The sequence below is a fragment of the Daphnia carinata genome, chromosome 9, assembly GCF_022539665.2.
Source record: "Daphnia carinata strain CSIRO-1 chromosome 9, CSIRO_AGI_Dcar_HiC_V3, whole genome shotgun sequence".
In the NCBI taxonomy this organism is placed as follows: Eukaryota; Metazoa; Arthropoda; class Branchiopoda; order Diplostraca; family Daphniidae; genus Daphnia; species Daphnia carinata.
Window position 1 is genome coordinate 3911520 of NC_081339.1, and position 18199 is coordinate 3929718.

At 39.0% G+C, this 18199-nt stretch overlaps 3 protein-coding genes across 3 annotated transcripts; 2 read left to right on the forward strand and 1 right to left on the reverse strand.

Annotated features, from left to right (window-relative positions):
• The first annotated feature begins 644 nt into the window (after positions 1-644).
• Positions 645-2947, forward strand: LOC130688507 (cytochrome P450 4c3-like). The gene is made up of 12 exons (XM_057511489.2): positions 645-834; positions 905-1014; positions 1076-1166; positions 1225-1416; positions 1493-1559; positions 1650-1776; positions 1845-1962; positions 2025-2128; positions 2189-2257; positions 2313-2481; positions 2539-2718; positions 2775-2947. The coding sequence occupies exons 1-12, from the start codon at positions 654-656 to the stop codon at positions 2945-2947; spliced, it is 1581 nt and encodes a 526-aa protein (XP_057367472.1). The 5' UTR covers positions 645-653.
• A 4060-nt stretch (positions 2948-7007) lies between these two features.
• Positions 7008-9316, forward strand: LOC130688313 (cytochrome P450 4c3-like). Its single transcript, XM_057511294.2, has 11 exons — positions 7008-7243; positions 7307-7416; positions 7479-7764; positions 7837-7903; positions 7969-8095; positions 8164-8275; positions 8342-8445; positions 8509-8577; positions 8654-8825; positions 8890-9069; positions 9132-9316. The coding sequence occupies exons 1-11, from the start codon at positions 7045-7047 to the stop codon at positions 9302-9304; spliced, it is 1599 nt and encodes a 532-aa protein (XP_057367277.1). The 5' UTR covers positions 7008-7044; the 3' UTR covers positions 9305-9316.
• Positions 9317-11061: 1745 nt separating this feature from the next.
• LOC130688340 (cytochrome P450 4C1-like) lies at positions 11062-13887 on the reverse strand. Its single transcript, XM_057511324.2, has 11 exons — positions 13581-13887; positions 13402-13511; positions 13244-13334; positions 12981-13178; positions 12795-12861; positions 12360-12577; positions 12193-12296; positions 12059-12127; positions 11828-11996; positions 11586-11765; positions 11062-11521 (listed from the first exon to the last, which is right to left on the reverse strand). Exons 1-11 carry the CDS (start codon positions 13792-13794, stop codon positions 11340-11342), a joined length of 1602 nt encoding a protein of 533 aa, XP_057367307.1. The 5' UTR covers positions 13795-13887; the 3' UTR covers positions 11062-11339.
• Between the last annotated feature and the right edge of the window lie 4312 nt (positions 13888-18199).

An 18199-nucleotide genomic window follows, 5' to 3' on the forward strand; every position in this document is an offset into this window, starting at 1 on the left:
AGTGCCCGTCAAAGCCGTTCTAATAGGGAAGCTATATGGTATATGACTAGTAGTTGTGTGGCGCTGTGGTATAGCACTGAGATTATACGTCAACTGTCAGTGTTCGGTTCTTATAGACGCCATTGTTTAAAAAAAATTTTTATTATTTTTTAAAATGTAATTTAAAAAATTATTTTTCTAAATGTAATTTAAAAAAATAAAATTACCCATTTCATTGATTTTAAAACAGTATTAAATTGAACACATTTTTACAGCAATTAACCAGTGCCCGTCAAAGCCAAACAAGTTACCAGAAAAATTTAAATTGGCTATGGAACCATCGAATTGCCCCATCATATTTGATTAGTTAAGCAATAAAGATATGGTTTTTTTTTTCCAAAAATAATTGTCATCGAACTTTCAACGTTATAAAGCCTCAAGAGAATCACAGCATTTCCCAATGAACAGTGTGTTGCTCACGTAGATAACAAAATTGTGTGAGAGGCCTCGGGTTCATCATGTCTCAACAACAAATTGGTCATCATTGTTGACCAAAATAGATACGTAATTCCTACGTATTTATTCAAGGAACTCTCCCCAGCTTTTGGAATTGGGTCCAAGTGCTTGTCAGAATTCAGTCGGAGAGTTGAATCTTACAAAATTCGGCGTGCGATATGTTTGGCACAGACGTTTGGAGAATCAAATGGAGTTCGTGGTTCATCTTAGTTATTGTACCGATCATTTGGTACTGCATATGGCTTCGTTCACGATTTGTAAGGCTCGTGAACGCGCTTCCGGGGCCTAAACAGTTTCCGTTGCTGGGCAACCTACTCGAGCTGAGCGTCGATTATGATGGTAACACATACGTGAATTTTTTTTTTTTTTTTTTTTTTTCAGACAGAACTTTAGCGTTGATCAATTCTAGAATTTCTGAGGATTTTAACAAGTGATTGGGTAAAGAAATACGGAAGCATTTACCGTGCATGGCTCACTGTCCATCCAGTGATTTTCATTGCCTCACCGGAGTTACTGGAAGTGCGTTCAAATTCGAGTTCCATTTTCGAAACTCAATTCACATTTGTCTTTTGTTATGTAGCCAATCTTAGGAAGCCATTTGCTTATTTCTAAACCAAAGGAATATCAATTGTTGAAGGCATTTATTGGTAACAGCCTTGCCCTAATAACAGGTGAGATGTTCACACATTTCTGATTTTGGGTTAGACCTTATAAAATTTTTTATTAAAGGTGACCGATGGAAAAATCGCCGTCGTATGCTAACTCCGGCATTCCACATTCAACATGTCAACAATTTCGTGAACATTTTCAACGAAAAGAGTGTAGACACCGCTCGCCAAATGGAACGCGTCCTCAATGTCCTTGATGATGAATTGGACGTTTTTCCCATCATGACGCAATGCGCCTTGGATATTCTTTGTGGTAAAGTGCTAACCTCACAATATTTTGCCTTAAAGATTAACTGTAATGGAAATCATGTTTTCAATTATTTTGAAAGAAAGTTCCATTGGTCGCAAGACAAGAAGCCAAGAAGAAAAGGATATTTATTTCCAAAACCTTCATAAGTGAGTTTTCGTGTATTCTCTCACGACAGGTTGATTGCTAGTTCTATTATGAAAATTATAAATAACTTTAATTACTATGTTGTTTAACAGAGTTCAACTGGTTTTCATGAAGCGCATAGTAAAGCCATGGCTTGGAATCGATTGGCTTTTCCAGTTAACTAATCTTGGTCGTTTAAATAAAGCTTACGTTTCTGCCACTCGTTCGTTCACTGATTTGGTAACATCTTACGTGAAATTATTCTTTTAATTTATTTTGGTGCGTCTGAATCTAGAACTTGGTAACAGGTCATTCGAGATCGCCGTGAATGGCGTATGGAGCAAATGAAAAAATATCCGAAACAAGGTACAACAAAAGAAACACCAGACGACAGCGTGAATCACGAAGAAGATCTTTATCAATCAAGTTTAACTATAATAATAAGTAATTCTTTTAGTAAACGTTGTGTAATCAACATTTCCCTTTAGGAGAGAGGCCTGCCTTTCTAGACATTCTTCTCAAAGCATCGGAAGATGGAGAAATGATTAGCGAAGATGACATCAAAGATGAAGTCAATTTATTTATGGTGGCGGTAATCGTGAAACCTTTAATTCAACAGGAGGAAAGTAGTTTTAAAAAAGCTTATCTATAGGGCCACGAAACGACAGCAATTACTTTATCGATGTGCCTCTACCTAATCGCCAAACATCCCGAACAACAGGTAAAACAGAATAATTATTAAAAGTACAAAAACAATTGATTGCGATTTCGCACAGAAATTGGTAATGGAAGAACTGACACAAGTGTTTGGTGAATCAACTCGCCCGTGTTCGATTCACGACTTGGGCCAGCTCAGGTATTTAGAATGCTGCTTAAAAGAAACCTTAAGGCTATACACACCTGTACCATTCATTATGAGATACTTGACAGAGGATGTCCAGACAGGTATTCAAATGTTCATTTCAAACCACTGAGATACACACGTTCAATTGATTTTGCCAGGTGACTATACATTACCTAAAGGCGCTACGGTTGCGCTAATGCTTTACAGCATGCATCGCAATCCTCTTTTCTATCCGGATCCGGAATGTTTTAAACCGGAGCGGTTCTTTCCGGAGAACAGAATCGCTCGACATCAGTACGCATTCATTCCGTTTAGCGCTGGCCCTCGGAATTGTATCGGTAAACTTATTTGCAACTATTACCTTAATAAAAAATTTAAGTTTATTTAAAATCAGGTCAGAAGTTCGCTATGCTTAAATTGAAAGTTTGTCTGGCCAACTGGATCCGACGATTTCATTTTAGCGTCAAGGATCCATCGGCTCCGCTTTTCGTTCCGTCTGTCGAGGTGACGCTAAAACCTAAACATGGCGTTCACCTTGTGATTAAGAAACGATCTGCCAGCAGGTGAAAACTGCCACCTCAATAGCAACAACTTAATTGAATTAATAAACAATCGAGTGTCATATGTCTCTTCCTTAATTTATTTCGTATTGGAGTTGGGACGTGAATTTTGTGTTATTACATCAGTCCGAAAAACTTCTATGGGTAGCGTGTCTAGACAAGTTTTGAAATGAATAAAACAATAATGCGGAAAGTTAAAACTGTTTAGTAATTCAATAGGTAGGAATCGGTCAAGGTTGTGCGACAACTTGCGAACTCTGAAGTTTTTAAAGTAATTCATTTGCATCGATTTCTACTTTTAAGTTGTGGACGGAAAAAGGCACGGCCCGAATTATTTTGATGTTTGTCTTTTTATTTTTGAAAAAAAAGTGTTTGGTAAAACGTCCTTGAAATTCAAACGTTTCAAAGGCAGGTAAGAGGACCTACAGGTATGCCTATGGCTAAACCACCTGTACCCCGCCTGACCCTGAAAAAAAGGGGCGCGGTGATCGTTTGCTAAGCTCCTGTAAAACTCAGTTGGAATAACAAAATTCCTGAAACAAAGATTTTGGTCAAGGTCGTAGACGGTGAAAATGCATAAGGAAAAACAAAGTAGCGGAATGCTTTTTATTCCGGCAAACTCCTCCACGTTGACTGTCGATCTAAAGGGATAGACGACGGGCGAAGGCCGTCTCGGATTGAAAGAAAAAGTAAAGTTTATTAAATAGATGTACCTGTAGAAATAAAGGAAACACCTTTAAATCGATTGAATGAGGAGGTAGAAATTAGACTGCTGATTTCTTAATAATTTAATAATAATAATGTGAATAACAAAGACCTTGTTGACTAAAATAGAAAACAGAAGAAAAAGCGGCTCGGTGTCTTTAATGTTTTTGACTATGCCGAAATAAAAATTTGCGTTGGACAAAAAAGAAGAACAAGGTAAAAGAAGTTTTCGTAAAAATGTTGCGCCATTGGTGTAACTCTTTGTTTTTATTGCAGAGGCACACCGAAAACATGATGGCAAAGTATTTAAATATTTTAGTACAATTCAGGAAGGTTCATTTTAACAATGTTTCCCACAAAAAATAATTTAGGAAAAACCGCAAGCCAATCATTTAGTTTGGCGATGGCCCTCAAAAAAAGGAAGCTAAAATCCGTTTCGAAACACAGTGTTCTAGGATCTTAAATTATTTTTCTATTTTCGTAATTTATTTTTTTTTATAGCTCTACCTGGAAAAACACAAGATGACGCAGTCTAAAGACCAACAGAATTGATTACGCTTGAAGGTCTTGTTTTCCCATCGTTTTGAACTATTTTTAAAGAATTGTGAAATACGTTTGAAACTATAGCGAAGGCTCTGCACTTCACATTTTGTCGCACAGAAATTAACTATCATTTGTCAAAAGCTGAACAGACACAAGGTTTATTTTCATGTTCTTCTGCATAATTGAGGTTTCATTTACATGTGTACCAGGTTTTCCCCCTCTTGTTATTCATAATTGGGATACTTTTCGGGAAGGACATACAGCAGATGTTGGTCCCTGTTGGTAATCCCAATTGCGTTTGTTTTCTATTTTGGGCTGAGCATCAACGACTGGAGTTCAAATTTATGGTTAGATATTTCGCCTATAACTGGATAGAACCCCTTTGAATCGAAAATAATAATTGTATGCAAACAGCGTAGATGTCTGATTCTATAAGTGCCACGGTCCAAGGTAATCGTCTAAACAGTCAAGGGTAATTTTTCTATATGACCGTACATGGCGTGTTCACGGTCGCCTTCCGTCCGTGCTTCTAATACTATAAACTTTGCCCACCGCGCAATGCTGGGCCTCTGTAAAACGTTACGAAAAAAAGCAAGGCAAAATTTGAATATGCGATTCGCCTTTGCCATTAGAAGTCCCTTTTCAAACTATTTAAAGAGTTGGATATGAGTGAACAATCTCTCTTGCCTACGATGCCACATGTTATGCAAATTTATGGAAATCAGATTTTTTCTAAAGATATACCGTGATTTTTTTAAACAATCGATATAGGAAAAAAAAACCTGGAGAAACTTGACGCATGTCATACCGCACGAAAAAATGAAAGTAAAAGCTCGCAACTCTTCCATTCCGCATCAGATGTGAAAGGGAAAGAACACGCCGAAAGAAAGTCAGGTAAAAGTAGGAAAGAAGAAAACAATCGAATGTTTTTAATTCGATTATCTTTGGCTTCCCTACAATTTTCACGATGTGACAAGAAACATTTTTTTTTTTTTAGATGACTATCAACATTCTTGACCATTTGTTTTGCACCGGGATACATTTTTGCCAGGAGAGTTTCGACCTCATTCGTCGGGAATTCGTTGTCCCGCAACTGAGCCGACTCTTCACGTCATCCTTTTTTTTCTTTAAAATGTTTTAGATCACGTAGTAAGTTTAGCAACCCGACGTTGCACAAAACATTCGACAGATGAAAAGCTCTTTCGAAATGCGTACAAAGTTATACGATCTAATCCTCCTATGCACTTTTCCTTTCTAAAGTGAAACATAACGTTAAAAAAAACCATCTTATGAAATCATATCTACTACAATTGGCCAATAACTTTCGCTTAAAGTGTGCATCCCTTCATTTTTTTTTAAATCTTTCCTGCTTTAGTCGGAGCATGCTGTCAAAATTGTTAAATAGCTCTTGTTATGTTGTTAGCCCTGAAGGACAACGGTTATTCGTTTAACGGTGTGGGTGCGTGCATTGGGAATGTTAAACCCAAAATTTCAAGGTGAAGGAAACAACGGAGTTATTGATTTTCGGTGACAGGAGGGTGACCTTGAAATCGATTATGAATCACCTGTGAAAAGAAAAGGACTTGCCGGTAAATCGGAGTTCTGGTTATTCTGGTTTCAGCTGAGAAGAACAGGAAGAACCAAAGTCGTTTGTCCGGGGATATTTACGACCAGTTGAAACAGCTCGAACTTATCCGGTTTAAATGAATGCGTCTTGTTTTTGGACACATTTTCCGCGATTACGACAATCGCGGGTTTTGTATTCGAAGACCTTGGCAAAAGATGCAATCTCTGAAAGTCTTTGTTCATCGTGGACTATGCGTTCGCCATGCGTAATGTTGTTGACCATAAACACTGGGCTATAATGCAGTCGTAATATTTGAGGTAATAAAGATCGAAAACGCGGAACTCTCATCGGTTAAGCCATCTCGTAATTTGATTTTCACCTTGACTATCAGTTATGAGACCCTGTGCGAAACAAGGAAATTCAACTATTTCGACTTACCGGACATTCCTTTATTAGTCAGCTGGTCTGACAATGTATGCATTAAAGATTAGGGGATTTTTTTTTCTTTATTGAGAAAAACAGGGAAGAAAAATCTTTTGTCAAGGGCAAATCATTAAGTGCCATCTCATTCAAGATTAACAACGCTCATTTAAGACAAACCTGCTTCCAAAAGCATACCCTACGTGACCATTGATTCTATCCTCTTTCATTCAAAAGAAAGTACTTTCTCTTTCACGAGGAAACTGGCAGAGAGTGAATCCATTAAGCAACACATGAAACGTGTAGAGCAAAAAGAATGTCATTTCATCGAAAGTGAAAATGCTGTCCGGATGAACAGCACCGTGACCCCAAAGAAAATGGTCATGTTCGATTGTGTGGCTTTCGTAAAGCATTCCGCCCATTTCTTTTACGAAATCTAGTCGGGAAAATAAAATAGCAATTTATAATTAATTATGTTATTCCACTATTGTGCATATATTAGACACACGAAAAGACGATCCAGCGCTTGACACTGGGCCCTGCAATTTTCTTTTGAAGGGGAAAGTGGGAAAGGAATGCTCCTCCTCCTTTCACTTGGATACCAACATCTTTAAGCTGCACGTACGCGCAGGGCGGGCAGAAGTTCCTGCTGGAAGACCTGCCCACTCGAGCGGCTTGTCCTGACAATCGAAAAAATGCGCGCAACTTTGTATCCGATGGCTTCGCGGTTCTTTTACGCGTAAGACAAACAGAAAGGCAAGAGTTTGCCTATTTAAAGCGAACAGCAGTTCCAGTCGGAGGTTAGTTGAACATTGAATTCGTTGGCAACAACATTGAAGAGTGAATTGTTTTATTACGGTCCAGCACAAATGTCTGCCGTGCTGACATTGGCCAGTTACTCGTGGCTCGGATGGGGCTCGTTCACCTGGACTGTTCTCACTGTTTTATTGATCGTCTATTATCGCATGTGGAGTCAATCGCGAACCGTACGTCTCATTAACGCACTTCCCGGACCGAATTACCTACCTTTCCTCGGCAATTTCTTAGATTTGAACATCAGTCTCGATGGTGTGTGTCTCTCTCTCTCTGTGTGCAGTGAAGAAAAAAGAATTATTTTATTTTAAATTTCAGAATATCTGCAACTTTTACATTTCGATTGGATCAAAAAGTATGGACCCATTTTTCGCGTATGGGGTGGATTCCGTCCAGTGGCTGTCATTTCATCACCGCAACTCATGGAGGTATTTTTATTTTTAAATGATCATTAATTTACTGATTTATTGTAATATTTAATTCAATGCAGCCCATTTTGGTCAGCCAGAAGCTCATCACCAAAGCGACGGAATACACTTACCTGAGCCCTTGGCTGGGCAATTGCATGTTTTTAACGACCGGTGCCCGTTGGAAGAACAGGCGACGTCTATTAACACCAGCCTTCCATTTCCAGATCCTCAAGAGTTTCGTCGACGTCTTTAACGAGAAAAGCGTCGATTGCGCTCGCCAACTGGAACAGGCGATCGAAAAGCACGGCGACGACGAGTTTGACATCTTTCCAATAATGACGCAATGTGCCCTGGATATTATTTGTGGTAAATCGCGATGACCTTCCACATTTAGAAATCTACTGACCAAAACAAATTTGTTAAATTTAAAAAAAAAAGAAAGTTCCATGGGCCGGCAAACGCGAAGTAAAGAAGAGAAGGCGATCTACGTTAAAAATCTTCACAGGTGATTCACGCACGTCAAATTGTTTTGTTTTAAAACTAAAAACATGATGCCCTTATTCAATATAGAATTGGGCAAATTGTCATGGAACGAGGCATTCGGCCGTGGCTGACCTTCGATTGGATTTACCAGTTTAGTTCGTTGGGTCGTGAAAATCAACGCTGCGTCCAAGCTCTTCACGGATTCACCAATCAGGTAATACATTTAAAAAAAATCTATTTAAAAAATAGCGCCTTTAAATTGATTTCATTTCTAATGAACAGGTCATTCGTGATCGTCGTGAAGCACTGCGTTTAGAGGAGCAATCGTTGAAGCAACACACGGCCGATGGATCGCTTAATAATAACATCGACGAAGATAAAATAGGCACCTCAAGTAAATTTTTTTATTAAAAAATCAAATTTTCGAAGCACTAAACGAAAATGTTGTGCATCCATATAGAGGAAAGGTTAGCTTTTCTCGATTTACTGATCAAAGCGTCTGAAGCTAATCCCGATTTCACCGACGATGACATCCGAGAAGAAGTGGACACTGTTATGTTTGCGGTAATATTCATATTCCATCTCTTATAGACATTTTAATTGAAATATTTAAATTGACAATTGCAGGGGCATGATACGACAGCGTCGGCCATGACGTGGTTCCTTTACTGCATCGCTAGACATCCTGAATATCAGGTAACTTACTCATCAGGCATTTGTTACTGTAATTTCATTCCTTTTGATTTTTTTTTCTTGTTTATCACGTGAAAAGCAACTGGTAATGGATGAGGTGGATCAGGTGTTTGATGGCGACATGGAACGTCCGTGCACGATACAAGACGCGGCAGAGCTCAAATACCTGGAATGTTGTATAAAAGAGACGTTGAGATTATACCCAAGCGTACCAGCTGTTATGCGATGCCTAACTGAAGACGTAGACATTGGTATAACAAACAATCGTAAGAAGTTGGTTGCGTAACCCTCAATGTTTCTGTTTCGGTTCTACAGGTGGTTATAAATTACCTGCCGGCGTGTCTGTTGCCCTAATGATTTATGGCATGCATCACAGTCCGCTAGTTTATCCCGATCCAGAAGCCTTCAAGCCGGATCGGTTCCTTCCGGAGAACAGCATCGGACGTCATCCATACGCTTTTATTCCTTTCAGCGCTGGCCCACGCAATTGCATCGGTCAGTTTAACTTTAATTCATTCACGTTGGGTAAGAAAATTCAACTGAATTTGTTTTTGCAGGACAAAAATACGGAATCCTAGAAATCAAGATCGTTTTGGCTAATCTGATGCGTAGGTTCCGGTTTAGTGTGGCGGACTCCTCACAGCCGATGATCATCCCGTCTAGCGAGATTGTATTAAAACCTAAACACGGTGTTCCTCTGATTGCATCCAAACGGTTAATCATTAACTGATTCATTTCAAACGATCAATGTCATTCTCATATCCTACACTCTCATCACGCAATGCATTTATTTTGTCGTCCTTTGTTGAGAACTCATTTTCATTCGTGTCACACGTCTTTCGTAACGGTGTTCCCCTCACATACTAAAAAAATCTGATGTTAATAAAATGTTCACATTTTCAATTGTGTCAACCCTTTGAATTTGAATACGTCCCCGCTGAGTTTCTTTTCTTGTGACGGCTGAATAATTTGATGGGGAAATCCTCGTTCGTCATTGTTGAATTCTGAAGAGCTGGTGTATTCATTTACCTTTGCCAACTGCCACTGTTGACTTGGGTTAATCAAGAACCATCCCAAAACAAACACAGCAAAGTCTACAAATTAAATTAAACAAATTTTTCAAAACTGTTTTTCCCCTCATGTTTTGAGTGACGTGAAAAACAGCAAAACACACGGGAGGTACATAACAAAGTTAGGATGTATCCAGTTTCTCTTTTTCGACATTCTTCGATTCGCCCTTTTCTTATCGAGAAAGTGAAACGATAAAAAAGTATGTAACAGATGGAGAACAAAACTGGTTTTATTAGATCATTGATATATGGCATACACTCCTCATGTTCACTGTCGTTTTAATCTGATGGATACGTGACAGCCTGTGTTTATACGCGATACCGTATACCAACTCTCTTTTTATAAAGGGGCGCTTTCTTTCTCAACGCTCACGCCTTTTCACGCTCGAACAAAAAACGCTGTGACTTTCTAAGGAGGTCGTCGGTTAAACGGTGAAAGTCATCAAACGGATATCTACCCAAACATTGTGCATATAATTAAACGTTGCTGATAATCGTCAGTGGATGTGACGTTTCCTGTCCCTTTTCATATCAATCATCCACGTCTCTACATACTAGACAAGTTTGATAATTATCTTGCATAATAAACGTTGTGGGAAAATGTCTTTTGCACAACGTATGACAATTGTATGCACCACTTTAATAGAAATTCATTTCCTATTTTTGTTTACGCCCTAACTGTCATCACCAATTCCTTTGATTTCCGCTGTCAAGTTAGAAAGTTCCCGGTTCAATCTTCATAAAATGTTTTTAGAAACATTAATCAGCATGAATTTAATTAACAATTTCAATGACTTAGCGATGCCTGAACGAGTTCCCTATATTAAAAAAAAAAAATGAAGAGTGCCACACCTTTTCACGATGGTCGGACAACGTGCAAGGACCTTGGACTTGAATAAAAGATAATTCCTCCAACAAATAGGTAGACGATTATAGACCCATAGAAAGACCTTGGCGATTTCCTTGAAGTATTCGCATTCACATACAGGGAAATAAAAATAGGGCGATGGTGTAACTGTTTTCTTTCCAAGGTAAAAGACGCACCCGTGTCTGTGACCTCCATTTCGTTCTAGACGATGTCCAAAGTGATTTTGGAAAAATATATCATACACAGAAAAAATTAGGTCGTCTGAGTCTGCAGAACAGTATGGCAAACACATAGGATTATCGTACGATATCGACGCTATCCATGTTGGGCATCGTTTTCTTTTTGAAAAGTTGATACAGACGTACAGCCAATATCGATGACCGCATCAGCTTTACGTCCATTTCCGGCATGTATGTGAATAATAAGGAGCAAAAAAAAAACAAGGATGTTTAGAATGCGGTTGTTCCCGATCGTTTTTTAATGGCGTTTGCAACGGACTCAGCATATCCGTTACAGTTTTTTTTGGCTACCTCTCACTATAAAGCGTGATTATGTAGAGTGTAACGAAATATTCAATTTTATTTCTTTTTTTTTGTGTGTGTGCGTGTGTGTGTATGTGTGACGTACAGTGGAATACATAGTCAATATGCATATAATTATTATCGACGCAAAGTAAAAAAATCTATCTATATATGAAAATGGACTCTCTTTTGTTCTTGTGTGTCGTGAGTGTGCGTTTTGATATTTAAATTGATCTAGCTTAATTCAAAATCGTTATCGATATAATAACATTACAATTCGTTTTGTCTTGTGCGAAGAATCCTCACCTAAACGGCAATTGAGCAGGGCTGACGTAATTTCACCGACAAGTGGATACCATCCAGTGGCTTCAGCACGATCTCGCTGGACGCGCTGACCGGCGGGCTCGTCGGGTCAACCAATGAGAATTCAAATTTGCGTAAGACCCAAGACAAGACGACTTTCAATTCGAAAAGGGCATATTTTTGACCTGTTTTACCGATCAAGAAAGGAAATGATTTCTTTCACAATCTAAAAATAACAGATGCTTTTACCGATGCAATTTCGAGGTCCAGCGCTGAAAGGAATGAAAGCGTACGGATGACGGTTAGCACTCTGTTCGGGTAAAAACCGTTCGGGCTTAAAGGCGTCGGGATCTGGGTAGACTGTTGGATTGTGATGCATTCCGTAGATGAGCAGCGCTACGGATAATCCGGCTGGTAAAACGTATCCACCTGTGTGAGTAGCCATGAAAGTAGGTTTTGATGCGTTAGGAAAATTGATGAATGTCTGTTACCAATTTCTGTGTCTTCCGTGATGGTTCTCATCACACCGGGAATACTCGGGTAAAGCCTCAGAGTTTCTTTGATGCAGCAGTCCAGGTACTTGAGGTTAGCCGAATCTTGAGGTGTGCAAGGACGGTCACTGTCTTCGAACATCTCGTCCACTTCATCAAACAATAGTTTCTTGTGGACAAAAGTAAGGCAGATGAGTAAAAATTAAAAAAAAGACGTACCCAAATGTTTACCTGTTCGTCTGGATTCCTAGCGATGCAATAAAGAAACCAACTCATCGCTGTGGCTGTCGTATCGTGCCCCTATCGAACCACCACACAAATCAATGAAATTCGCATGAACCAATTCAAAACAAATGAAAACCTACGGCGAACATGAACGTATCTACTTCTTCGCGGATGTCATCATCGCTAAGTTTAGTTCCATTCTCTGAGGCTTGAATCAACAGATCGAGGAAGGCTAATCTCCTCTCTTTTTAGTTCAAATAAAAATTGCAAAGCAATAAAAAAGAAATTTTTGAAAACGTTATATTACTCGCTGAATTTTCTTCGATTTTTTCATGATCGCTAATGGTCGTGTCAATCAAGTTGTTGTTATTCAACATCTTCTTCCGATCCTGTATCACCTGGTTGGTGAAATCGTGCAGCACTTTTACGCACTGCTGATTCTCTCGACCCAATGCCGTCAGGTTAAAAAGCACGTCATTGTCTAGCCAAGGTCTCAGACTCCGTTCCATAGTCAACTGCGTTATCCTTAAAAAAAAAAAAAGAAAGCAATAAAAAGAATTTTCTTATTTTTTTTTTGAATAACATTAACCCGTTTATGTTCTCCCGTTCCCTTCGAAAGCTTATATACTAAACGGAGAGATGTTAGATTCCTTCTCACGAGAAAATGGACTTGGTAACAAACAAAAAAAAAAAAGGGTTCCGACGATGTGACACACAGACAGAAGAACATAGGGATTCTTACCTGTTTATGGAATGCAGGTAGCCACTAGTTTCTTCTCGCTTCCTCACCTGACGGCCCATTGATGAATCTGGTACACACGCACGCACGGTACGGTTAGAAGCAATCACAGAAACTTAAGTCATATGGTTCTCTTTTTTTTTGTGTATGTTTTCACAAAATGAGAAAAATAAATGGGCCACAACTAACCGCAGATAATATCCAGAGCGCACTGCGTTAGTATCTTGTAGACGTTAACGGATCCATCGTCAGCAGATGAAGCGGCAGCTGCTTCGAGTTCTTTGATTAATTGACGACTTTGATCGTTGAACACGTCGAAGAAATTCTCCAAAATTTGGAAATGGAAAGCAGGTGTCAACATACGACGGCGGCTTCTCCATCGTTTCCCTTTCATAATTTACGAGCATGTTTTTTTATAATAGCAAGTTTTAGGTGCACCTTTGATAACTTACCTGTTGTCAGAAACATGCAATCGCCTAACCACTTGCTCAGGTAAGAATATTCTTTTCCTTTTGTAATAAGCTTCTGGCTTGCGAGGATCGGCTACGTCAATATTTAAAAAAAAATAATTTGAATTAAGGACTTCAAATTACATAGGCGAATTTTTTACCTCCATTAATTCAGGAGAGGCTATGCAAACGATGGCACGCGAACCGCCCCATCCACAATAAATGGGTCCGTGTTTCTCTACCCATTCACGATGAACGATCCTTAAGAATTCTTCGACAGCACACAAAGTGAAACATTAAATTCCATTAGAATTTTTAACGAAGCTAAAAGAAAACATACCAACTTGACCAACGTTAAGTTGAAGAAGGTTGCCGAAGATCGGGATTCCTTTCGGGCACGGTACGGCGCTAACGAGCCGCACGAATCGTGAATTACGCCAACATAACCAAGCGACAAGGATGAACGATGTCAACACGAACCACGTTGGCCAATTAAATCCAATGCCACTTATCCATTGCAGGTAGAAGCCGTGCACAGGTAGCAGAAAGAGCATGACGTTCACACCTCGCACTCACCCGCAAATGGAGAAGACGCGTACAAAAAATGATGGACCCGACTCACGGCCGGTTCGTTGCTGACTGAACGGTTTCTTTCCTCGTGTGACTTGCTTGTCGGCTTCCTACCCCCTCGGTTTCCCCCCTACGGTCCTACATGAATACACACACGTCTTTTTATTTTTTGAATTTTTTTTTTTATAGAGGCTAGGCCTGTTTTCTCCTTAGGCTTTGTGAAAGAAGCTCTCGCTCACATACGTTTTGAAACTAGGACACAATATCTATATGGGACCGCCCAACGGGAAGAGTATAACCGTATTGCGTATACATGGCGACGAGTTATTACACAAACAACAGGTGCGTGTTATAGTATTGCTGCATATCTACACACACCATTGTGCCAACAGTTATATGCGCATGTTTATTGGTAGAAGAACAGGGACAAACCACGTAGTAGGTGACCCAACTTGAAGCGTCCATCGATGTGTATGGCTTGATCCCCTGGCCAATTGCGGCTGTAATCATAACGCAGCTGAAAAACGGGCACCCTCTCTGTCTGTTTCAACTTTATTTGGCCGATAATAAAACGATTTATAATCCGAAAGAGGACATCGTAGCGTAGTGTTAGGTGAAAGTCGAATGCGTGCGCAGTTTTGCGGCGTACTACTAAAACATTTTGTGTTACAACTGTTTATAACACTGTTGACCCATCGTGACCGTCATTTTCTATTTTGAATTACGTCTGGCCGGTGACGTCATCCACTTTTTCCCCCGTTCTTACAACGAAAAGTTTGAATATGGTTTATGCGCTAACTGGTCATCCTCTTCTTTCTAGTGTGTGGTTTGTTTGACATTGAGTAGCCTTACTCTAGACTGTTTGACTTGAGGTTTCTTTTTTTTTATGTTTTGTAGGCGATCTTCCATTTCGTAGACTAGCTCCCGCTGGCCTACATTTTTCATTCCACTCTTGTCAATGCCTAAGGGCCATTCCTCCTAGTTGAGTTGTCAGCTGGTTATCATTAAACCAATCAGTCTTTTATTTCTCCCCCCTGTTTTTTTTTATTTATTTTTTTTTGGCTTTACCCTGTTGAAAATGTTACAGTACACTCTGTTGTTATCCTTTCTGTATCATTAACAGCAATTTTTTCATCTTTTGTATGACTTTACTGTCTTTTTTTCACCGATGATTAAACCCTTTTTATTTCATATTTATGGAACGATATCCTGTTTTGCATTAGCATTTGTGTGGGCAGAAGAAAAATGGCACGCATGAGAATATTTCTTAATGTTAACGAGTTTTTTGTTTTTTTGCGTGACCTATTCCGCTCGGTGCGTACGTGATGTACTTGGAAATTACAGGGAAGCGGCCAATCAACTTATCTACCTGAGTTGGCGTATGCACGGAAAGAAAAACGCACGCTAAAAAAAATTTATATGGGTTAATGCTGCCATAAATATGAATTTGATTGCGTCCCTTTGAAAGCTGCTCGCGGTTATATAGACGCTAACGCACATTCGAAATTCGGTTGTCAATTATACTTCGACTGATGACGTGCCAAAACGAAATAGACATTTAGCTGGCAGCAGTGTCCTAGCAAACAGCCAAGAATATCCAATAAAATGATATCACCCTTCTGTTTGATGACTATGTAAAGGAAATAACTAATAGTAAAGAAAAACAATTGCAACGTTTTAGAAAGCTCACGTTGATTAATTATTTTAATAGAACCTCTAAAGGCGGTATGTTATTCTATCCTAGAATTTACATGGAAACAACAAAGAAAGAGAAATGAAAATTCAAGTATAAATTAGTCAGCGAATTCGCTTGTACTTTAACAGCTGGTTTCTGGGGACAAGAGGACCATTTTCAAATGATCTTTCATGTTTTACGTGTAACAGAACATGCTGAATAATTTTGTAATGTGGACGTGTTTCTATAGGGCAGCGTTCGCATCGTACGGTGAGAAAGCGTTTGGATCTATACAGTTCCTGATTTTCATAGCGGATCTAATGATACTTTCAACGACCAATTTGCGGTGGACATCCGCACCAGGAGAAAATTTGTTTTTTTTCTCCGGTAGAAAGAGTTTCCTATCTCAGCAGAGTATTGTGAGCAGGTCATGTATATGGTGCTTCACATAACGTTATATTTAGAAAGCTTAAAGGCATGGGTCCCAAACACAATGAGCCCCACACCTGCTAGCAGGCACGAATGCATTCAAAGTGCTGTTCAATATTATTTTTTTGTTTCACCGCATTTAGTTTTATCTACCGTTGGACAAACCGAAGCACGTGTAATTCCATGTCTGTTGTGGGGGTGTGTCATTAAGAAAAAGCAATCATGAAATTATTCATTTTACGGCCTGTGTCGTCTTTGATGGATCTTTGTCTTCTCTTCATTTCTGGTTTTGAATGGCAGCCAAACATTAAATATACCGCAAGTTATTTATTTTTCTTTTTCCATTATAAACACCAATCAACCAACTCACTTTTATTATTGCTCATCTTCTACAAATTTTCGTAGGCAAAAAAAAAATTGAAAAGAAATTTTTATTTCCATTTGTTGGGGCGTTTGTTCTTTTCACTCCCTCAATTCAATACTTTTGCATTTTAGAGTTGTAAACGGCATATTTTCACAAGGGCTATTGTGATGTCGCTCCGGGGAAAGTTCTTCTTTTGTCGCTTGAACGATTTAACATCCGCATACATAAGTTGCCTCCAGTTCGCAAGTTTCTTTTTTTCAGTAGCGGTGCAGAGAAATGAACATAAATATATATTTGGAAGCTTTAAATGATATCTAGCAAGATTTATTGTGATAAATTCACTTCCTATAATATTGAATATTGAGGAAAATTCTACGAGAAAGAAAAACTGTTATTATTGTATTGCCTGTACAATTCACGCAAAATCCCGTTTGCTGCGTTCACTTGGTGGCCATTTTAATACACTTCACTAAACTGCACGCACGTCGCTCCCTCTAAACAACGGTGGTGAATAAACAAGACGTGCCACACATACCAAAAACTAGTAAAAAGAAAAAAATCTTGTACATATACATCCTTCTATCTCTTTGTATTGGCTATCGTGAATGATCGAGCGTGACTGTGGTCACAACATTCCTTTATGCAAGGACAGCGTTGGTAATCGATTACGTCATTTCCCGTAAAGCAACGTAACGTACGCATGAGTGAGTGCCTCCTTTCTTGTCAGATATATTCATCATCCAACGGCTTATGTATCCCGACTGTATCTTACATCACGGTGAGAATTAGCACTCACGTAGTCAAACTTGTGTGCCAACGATGCGCGTTCTGCGTGTGTTTTATTCTCCGACAAATAACCCATTTTTGGGCTTCACAATGCGGACAAGAGCACAATGGCCAAGTGATTCAAACACTTCCTGTTTGCGTCCCTTCCATTTCCGGAATGTAGGGGCGTGTGTACGAACCGAAATATGTATATCTCATCATTTTTGCGTGAAATTCACTGTTTCCACGTCTTTGAACATCGTTTACCTGAAACCTTTGCATCCTTCGATGAGCCATCAGTTTCTCTTTTGAATATTCTTTCTTTTCCGGCGGATTTTTGCAGAACTTCGCCTTAGGAAATGCGATGGGATGACAGCACTTTCTCTCAACTTGTCGTGAATTTGAGAACAATGTGTGACATAAAGGGGATTGCTACAAATTGATTGCGTATTCGTCAGTCACATTCTGCCATACGTTCCCGTTTGTTTTCACATATCCTTTTTGAAATACGAAACAGACTTGGAAGTGGAAAACCAAAATTAAATGTAGATAAAATAATCTTCGTCAAGTTATTTTTCATTTATGTACGTACCCATCTACATCAAGTTTCTCGTAACTCTCAAAGTATCACGTTTCCGCTATGTTTCGATGCGGTCAATGAATTCATCATTTCGTCGAAACGGTATATCAAATTACATGATTTTTAGGTTTCGTATATCTACATTAGTACTATTGCTATAACTGTAAAGTTTAGTTAATCTTGTCATTGAAGAGTCGAAGTTACATGGTCTCACCGTTGTTTTACCCAATCGTTTTGCCGTTAGATGTATTGTGAGATGAATAAAACAAGCGAAGAAAATTTAAGGAAATCGAACTACTTGTTCTCTTGTTATTTAATTGTTTTTCTTTCGAGTTCGTAATTTATGTGATATTTTTTCAATCTCGATGGGATTGCATTGTAAAAACAGCGGCAACGTCGTAGCTCAAATTCTCTTCTGCTTTTTAGTGTTCTTTTCCTGTTGTCAGTTTTTCAAAATCTACTTCGAGGTAAGTTTATGTATCCTAACGTTCGTGCATGCAGTCTATTTATCTTAAATGACAATTCGTACTTTTCGTGAGCATTTGTTTTCTCGTATTAATGTATTTCATCGTCGAA